This window comes from Microtus ochrogaster, linkage group LG1, assembly GCF_000317375.1.
Source record: "Microtus ochrogaster isolate Prairie Vole_2 linkage group LG1, MicOch1.0, whole genome shotgun sequence".
Lineage (NCBI taxonomy): Eukaryota > Metazoa > Chordata > Mammalia > Rodentia > Cricetidae > Microtus > Microtus ochrogaster.
Window position 1 is genome coordinate 57500894 of NC_022027.1, and position 8286 is coordinate 57509179.

General features: G+C 40.8%; 1 protein-coding gene across 1 annotated transcript in view; it reads left to right on the plus strand.

Moving 5' to 3' along the window:
• Ccdc18 (coiled-coil domain containing 18) overlaps nt 1-8286 on the plus strand; it is a 113988-nt gene that overhangs the window by 17421 nt on the left and 88281 nt on the right. Inside the window, exon 6 of the mRNA XM_026785039.1 lies at nt 7563-7659. Within this exon, the coding sequence (XP_026640840.1) occupies nt 7563-7659 (97 nt within the window). The remainder of the gene's footprint in view (nt 1-7562; nt 7660-8286) is intronic.

Here is an 8286-nt window from a genome sequence, read left to right on the forward strand (position 1 = left end):
TAATATAATTGTGAAATTAAATTGTGTTAACTTCAAACCAGTAAGTTAATTTTCTGTACTTATTTCTTCAAACCAGTAAGTTAATTTTCTGTACTTATTTCTTCTAAATAAAATACTGCATACACTCTAAAATTTCAATTCATAAATATTAAAGAATAAGAAAAGTCAATTCATGAGCAAGTGATTAGTCTACTTTAGAAATATATGAATAACAAAAATTTTTTGTTTTCTATATATTGTCTTTTGAGATGAGGCTTTGTAATTAGTCCCAACAAAGGAACTATAAACTTTTATTTATTAATTTATCTAACACAAGGTATTTGCTTGCCATCTTTCATCTCTTTCATCTTGTTTATTTTTAGCTGTCTGTTTTTTTCTTTCTTTTTTGGGGGGGAATTTAAAACAGGGGTTCTCTGTGTAACAGCCTTGGAACTCACTCTGTAGACCAGGTTGGTCTCAAACTCAGAGATCAGCCGGTCTTTACCTCCCGAGTGCTGGGATTGAAGGCCTGCACCACCATTGCCTGACTGTTATTTCTTATTTCACACACAGATTATTTTTCTTATTTGCCAATGCCCTTTACCTCATCCAGTACTCAGAACACATTGCTTTATATTTCTGCTTTTTTGTTTTATTTCAAAAATACGTTTTTAGAAACACATCTTCCAACAGTTGCATTGCACGTCATCATGTGACTCAGTCACATTTCATTTATCTTCCTCTTGTTGAACATTCGCTGTTTTCCCAGGATTAATAAGACTCTGTATGTCTCATTTCATATATGTAACTTTTTTTTATTTTTTTTGAGACAGGGTTTCTCTGTAGCTTTGGTGCCTGTCCCGGAACTAGCTCTTGTAGACCAGGCTGGCCTCGAACTTCCAGAGATCCGCCTGCCTCTGCCTCCTTTAAAGGCGTGTGCCACCAACACCCAGCTCATATAGGTAACTTCTAAGAAATAGAATCTCTGAATCAAAGGACAATGTTTTAAGACTTTTAAGAAAATAAATATGCCAAATTGCCCTTCAGAAAATTGTGTTTGTCTTTTATTTTTATTAATTAATTAAAAAGAATTTAAATTTATTATTTTGCATCCTGACTGCAGCCTCTCCTTTCTCCTCTCCTCCATTTCCTTCTCCCCACCTCCCTTCTTCTTCCTCCTCAATCCTCCTCTGTATTCTCTCAGAAAGGGGCAGGCCTCCAGTGGGCAGCAGCAAAGCATATCAAGCTACAGTAAGACCAAGACTGGACAAGGAGATCCAGCATGAAGGATAGGTTCCTAAAGCCAGCCCTGCTCCGATTGCCACGACTCTTACAAATAGACCAAGCTACACACTGTCGAATGTCTAGAGGACCTAGGTCAGTCCCATGAGCCAGGCCAGCCATTTCTATAGGTTTTCCTCCAGTGTCCCTGACCCCACTCCTGGATCCTACATTGCCTCCCTCAGCTGCCGAAAGAAAACTAAAACAAACACAGGATTCAATAGTGCCTGGGCTCTATTCCAAATATTCCAAATATTCCAAAAAAGAATAAGAAATTCCTTTAAAGTAATATTCATAGCCCAAAAAAATGTAACAAAGCATAAAGCATTCACAAAGGAAAAGGTTTGATTAATAGAAGCCTGCCCCATTGCCATATTGCTTAAAGCAGTGCCGGCAGTATAGTGTGAGGAATAGAAAGACGAACACAAAGAACTAGTTTGGCTCACTGCTCAGTACAAGGGGGTTCCTTACCAGCCTTCACACAGTGCTTTCTGCTTGATTGGGACTCACCAGGAGGCTCAAGAGAATAACAGGTGTCATTCTCAGGCTCATTACAGGATCCTTTCCCATCATTTTCCACAGCCCGAACATATTGCTCTGGTACCCAAATGGGCTTGTCTGTTCCTGGAGGAAAAACACAAAAAGCTCCTCTCACCCTAGCCAACAGGGGCGTGGGCTCCTTCCATTGTCCTGTAAGAAGGTGTTTCCATTGTACCTATCCCAAAGACTGAGAACTTTGGGAATCAACACTAATTGTACTATCCACTCGCCTTGAGGAATTACCACCACCCCCTGTTGGACAGATGTCATAACCTTAATCTCCTCTTGATAGTCTGCATCTACTCTCCAGGATGTATTTGGATCCCCTTTAAAAGGGTACTGCTTCAGCTGTGGGCATTCCTTTCGAAAATGATCAGGAGTTCCGCAGTTAAAACAATTACAGCCTCCGGCCCTCTCACCCAGTGCTCTTATGTTTCTCCGAGGTTGAATAGCTGCTGCTATAACCTGGCCTTGAATGAAATTCCCATCTATATCTCTGCATATCCTGATAGATTCATTTAAACTCTTTGTTTTGTGAGGGCGTAATGCTTCCTTACAATATCTATTGGAATTTTTAAATACAAGTTGTTTTATCATAGGCATGGCTTTGTCTCATCTCCAAACAATCTACCTGCTACTTGTGACAGTCTATCTACATAATCTTGGAATGGTTCAGATGGTCCTTGTAGAACTTTTGATAATTGATCCCCAGCTGCGTTGTTAGGCAGGGCCTTCCACGCTTTAGTGGCAGCTGCAGCTATTTGGGCGAATACTCCTGTGTCATACAGAATTTGTTGCTGCAAATTGGCATAAGCCCCAGCCCCAGTTAACATATCTAAATTACATTGAGCTTGACCCGCTAGAGCATTTAACTGCGCCGTTTGCTTACAATTTTCCTGATATTCCCCTCGCCATAGGAGATAATCTCCCCCAGATAAGACAATACGACATAATTGCTGCCAATCACTGGTGTTAAATTCATAGCAGAGAAAGATTCTACCATGGCCAACATGAAGGGTGCTTGAGCCCCATATACAGCTACAGCTTCCTTTAATTGCTTCATTTCTTTAAATTGTATTGCTAAATGTTGGCGAATTATTTGCCCTGGGTTGTTGGTGTCTGGCACCTCCATCACCGGTGTAACCATGTGTACAGGATGGAAACAAACTCCCTTGTTTTGTTCAGTGCCAGAGCCCCTACTCAACTGAGACCACCAACCTTCATCATTATAAGCCGGTGGGGCCGAGGGAGTTGGGTGTGAATTTTTTCTTACTTTATGTTTTCTCAGTTTTCTTAAGAGATTTCTTATTTCCTTACATATGATCTCCTCCGCTTCTTCTGATGAATCCTCCTCACTGTCCTCTACAAACTCTAAATCATCAAACTCCACCCTATCGACTGACTCTTCTGAACAAAGAAAAGATAGCTCCCATCTTTACTCCTCAATAAGTCCCTGTCTGCCAGAAGGCTGTCTGCTTACCTCTCTCGGCAGGGCTTCCAAGGGCGGTCTCTCAGTGTTCCCTTTCCCGGTATCTCGGAGGGACCTCCAATTGCTGCGCACTGCGGCGCCCCCCCTCCCCCTCTGCGCTCTATGCGCTAGAACCCAGTTGGCGAGCTTCGGGCAAGGGGCTGGAGGTTGAGAATGCACACGCAGAGAGACCGACACACAGACCTTCCAACACTGGTACCAAAAGCCCATCTTTAATAGCACCATGGAGGCTTAAATACCCAACAGTCAATGGCCAACAGGTGAAAAATCCCATCCTCTGATCCTCTAAGCTAGGCACAGCTTTTAGTAACTTCAACTAGAAGGCTCTAGACAGGGAAGAGCAGCTGAAGGCCAGGACTTAATTGGTCTCAACACTCAGCTCAGCAGGATTCCCCGAGCTTGTCCCATTGTTCGCTGTGGTCTCTGAACCATCAGTCACTGCGTCTAAGGCTCTGCTGTAGTCACCAATCCGATCACAGGGGACGGCCCATTCAGGCTATTCATCCATTGTGCTGGGGTCATCCTTGTAGATTTGTAGAAGTTTCCCTTGCATCAGGCTTCCGCCAAACTGTAAAGACCCCCCCCCCCCCAACCTCCTTATTTTGTTTTTCAAGACAGGGTTTCCCTGTAGCTTTGGAGCCTGTCCTGGAACTCGCTCTGTAGTCCAGGCTGGCTTCAAACTCACAGAGATCTGCCTGCCTCTGCCTCCCAAGTGCTGGGATTAAAGGCGTGCGCCACCACTGCCAGGCATGAAGCCCCCTTTCCGTTTATCTCAGCACTCTCCCCCTTCATATCCCCCAACCGTATTCCTCAAGTTCCCATGCCCACCTGCTCCCAGTCCAACCAGGAGATCGCCTCCCTTCCTTGGCCCCTCCTTGTTACCTAGCCTCTCTCTGTGTGTGCACAGATGCAGAAATTATCTTTTACTTTGCAGTTAATATCTATTTTTGAGTGGGTGCGTCCAATGTTTATCTTTCCGAGTCCAGGTTACCTCACTCAGGATGATTTTTTTTCTCATTCTGTCTATTCGCTTTCAAATTTGTTGATGATGGGATTACAGATCTAAGGCACTAAGCCTTGCTGGAATGAATGATCAACTTCAAATACTAATAAATTTTTACATTAATAAATAACACTTTTGAGTTCAAATCAATGAAATCTATTGCAACTGTTAGGGAGTTTTTGTTTGACTTTATTTTCTTTGTTGGGCTTGGATTCAGTGCCTTGTGAATTTTAAGCAAGCACTGTACCAACTGAGTTGCATCTATAGTCTATTGCAACTTTTATATAGGATTAAATCATAATCTACATATAAAAACCTTTTATTTAATATGCATGAGCAGTATGCCTGCCTATGTGTATGTACACTACATGTGTGCCTGGTGCTCATGGAAGTCAAAATAAGCCATGAGATTATCTGAAACTGGAGGTGTTGGTGGTTGTGAGCTGCCATGTGGGTGATGGGAACTGAAACTGGACCCTTTGAAGACCAGCAGGTGCTCTTAACTGTTGATCTGTTATTCTAGCCTCATAATCTATATTTTTATGTTTGACAATAAAATGTCTTGTAGATTTATATTATGACATATATTGGATTATAAAGAAAGTGACCGTAGCTGCTCAGGAGCCTGAGGAGGTCCATGAGTTTAAGACTTAGCTGATCTACAATGAGTTCACCTTCAGCCTTTCAACTTAGCCCATGTTTTAAAAGAAAGTAGTTTAAAGAGTACTGGTGATATACCTCAGAACATCACCACATTGTAGGTTCAGTCCTCAGTGTCACAAGCAAAGAAACAATCACATAAATGAATAGGTAACTTTGTCTTCAATAGGCTAAGTATTTGCTTTCATACGCAGTTAACACTCCTAAAGAGTACTCCAAACATATATAGAAGTTATTTTTTCATGTAAATAGGTTTGGAAGAAATTTTTTACAGCAATATTTGTTATTTGTTAGACAGTATTTTGTAATAAAAAATGTTTAAACTTGGGCGTCAGCTAATTTTACCTCTCATTGTCTTTGTTATCTTGGAAAATCATTTAATTTTTAAAACTTCAGCTTTTCATATCTGTAGTTAGACTTTCTTGTCAGACTTTCTTTGGACCACCAGCCCCCAACTAATGATGGAGACTTAGTATTAATTATGAAAACTTTGTCTTTAGCTTAGGCTTTTCCCACTACGTCTTATAACTTACATTAGCCTGTTTCTATTCCTCTATGTTTTGCCATTTGGCTCTTTACGGCCTCTCCATTCTGTAAATCTGATTCCCTCCATGTCTTGCTGACTTTTTCTGCCACGCCAGATTCTAACCTTGAGTTCCTCTCTCTGCCTGGAAGCCCTGCCTTTTGTCCCCTGCCTAGCTATTGGCAATTTAGCTAAACCAGTTATTATTATTGGCAATTTATTAAACCAATCAGGTGCCTTAGGCAACACATCTTTCCACAATTTGCGCAAATATCCTGTAACACATCTTTTAAGTTGATACTTCCTTGGTATGCATGAGAAAAAGACATGTTAGATGCCTATTATGTAATTAAGTACTAACAAATATTAATTATTGTATATGTTATGCAGTTTAATGTCTGTCTTAGTTACAGTTTTTATTGCTGTGAAGAGATACTATGACCACGGCAATCCTTATAAAGGAAGACATTTAGTTCAGTAGCTTACTGTTTAGAAGGTCAGTTCATGATCATCATGGTGGGTCATGGTGGCATGCAGGCAGACATGGTGCTGGAGAAGCAGCTCAGAGTTTTAGACCTTGTACGGGCAACAGGAAATAAGCTGTCCCACTGCGTAGCTTTGAGCATATAAGAGACTTCAAAGTTCACCTTCAAAGTGACACTTCCTCCAGCAAGACCACACCTCTTAATACCCCCTTTGGAGGCCACTTTCAAACTACCATAGGTGTGATTTAAGTATAAAAAAATTCTTATATGGGGATAATATTAATTAATGAAACTTAGTGCTCTCAGTTAACTGAGAAATGTAAGAAAAATCAGGCTCACCCAGGAGGTAAGGAACAAGGTCTGGTTTAAATACTGCATGGTGGTGGTCGGTTTTGTTGTTCAGGTTTTTTTTTCACTTTTATTTTTATTTTATTTATTAAAAATTTCCGCCTTCTCTCCGCCTCCCTTTTCCCTCCCCTCCCTCCTCCCTCTCCAGTCAGAAGAGCAGTCAGGGTTCCCTGCCCTGAGGGAAGTCCAAGGTCCTCCCCCCGCCCCTCCCCCAGGTCTAAGAAGGTGAGCATCCAAACAGGCTAGGCTCCCACAAAGCCAGTACATGCAGTAGGATCAGAACCCAGTGCCATTGTCCTTGGCTTCTCAGCAGCCCTCTGTTGTTCATTTTTATGTTAGTAAAAATTACTGGATTTGTTTATGTTTTGAAACAGGGTCTCACTATGTAGTTCTGGATGTCCCAGAATGTAATATGTAGACTAGGCTGGCTCCAAACTGAAAGAAATCTTCCTGTTTCTGTCTCCTGAGAGTTAGTGTTGTTACTGTTGCTTGTTTTTGTCTTTTAAGTACCTTTTAAAAACTAACTTAATCTTTGCATGGGTCATAGAATTGGTATCTAATATTCTATGCCATAGATTGAGTATGGAAAACTTAGAATTTATTTTTCAGTGTCAGGGTGCTCCCATGGTCTGTGGAATTGCCTATGTGTAGGAATTCATGTATGATCCTGAGTTGATAAGCACTTCATGCTATATTTCATTTATTTTGCCAGAGTGAGAAAGTTATTGTTGAGAAATCAGCAGTCCTTTCACAGTAAAACCTTCTACTCTTTTAAGTTTAAAAAAAGGAAATTTCTTCTGGGCCTGGAAAGATGATTGGGTTGGTAAACATGAGGACCTGAGTTTGGATTTCCAGTACCCACTAGGCCCTGCAGCCTGCATATATAGATCTGTAGTCTCAGCACTGGGGAGATGGACACAGGTGGAGTCTTGGAACTCATTGACTAGCCAGCCAGGTAAAAACAGTGATCCCCAGGTTCAGTGAAGGGACCCTGTCCCAAAAGACGGAGTGGAGAACCATTGAGGAAGAACTTGATGTTGACCTCTGGCCTCCAAATTCATGTTCAAACACATGGGCATGTAACCACGTACACATGTGTACACATATGCAGTGACATATATACCACATATGCTCATACGTATCTACAACAAATACTCATATGGGTTGCACACGCATACACACAAATTGGCTTAAAGATTAACTTCTCAATGTAGAGAATTCCTTACTTTTTTAAAATTTCTTTTTAAACTTTAGAGCTGAAAGACAAAGAAATGAAGCGCTATATAACGCGGAAGAGCTGAGCAAAGCTTTCCAGCAATATAAAGAAAAAGTGGCTGAAAAACTGGAAAAGGTGAGAGAACTGTTTGCTCAAACTCGGTGTCTTGAATTACTGTCCATATCTAAAATTAGATTATGTATTACATAGGATGTTTTTATTTATGAAATAACAATTTTTAAAAAATATTTATTTTAGTTCATATGTATGGGTTTTCGTATGCATATCACATGTATGCTTTCCAGAATAGTGTGTCAAAGCCCCTGGCCTTGAAGTTACAGATGTTTGTGAGCAATCATGGAGGTGCTGGGAATTGATCTTGGGTCCTCTGCAAGAACAGCAAGTGATCTTAACTCCTGAGCTATCTCTCCAGCCCTAGAATATACTTTTAAAGATTTTTTTCATAATAAAGTAATTGAAATAAAACCTTTATTTCAAATTTATTTTAATTTTGTGGTTTTTTAAAATCATCACAATTTTTTAAATTACATGTCTTTTTGGAAGGGGGGGCTATATACATGAGTGTAATGTTCATATAGACTGGAAGGAAGTGTTGGATCCCCTGGTGCTCAAGATACAGGAAGCTATCAGCTGCCTGATGTTGGTGCTGGGACCTGAACTTGGGTCCTCTACAGTTCATGCTCTTAACCACTGAGTTATCTCTCCAGTCCTTATGTTACAGATAGGTCTTGTTTTTTTTTT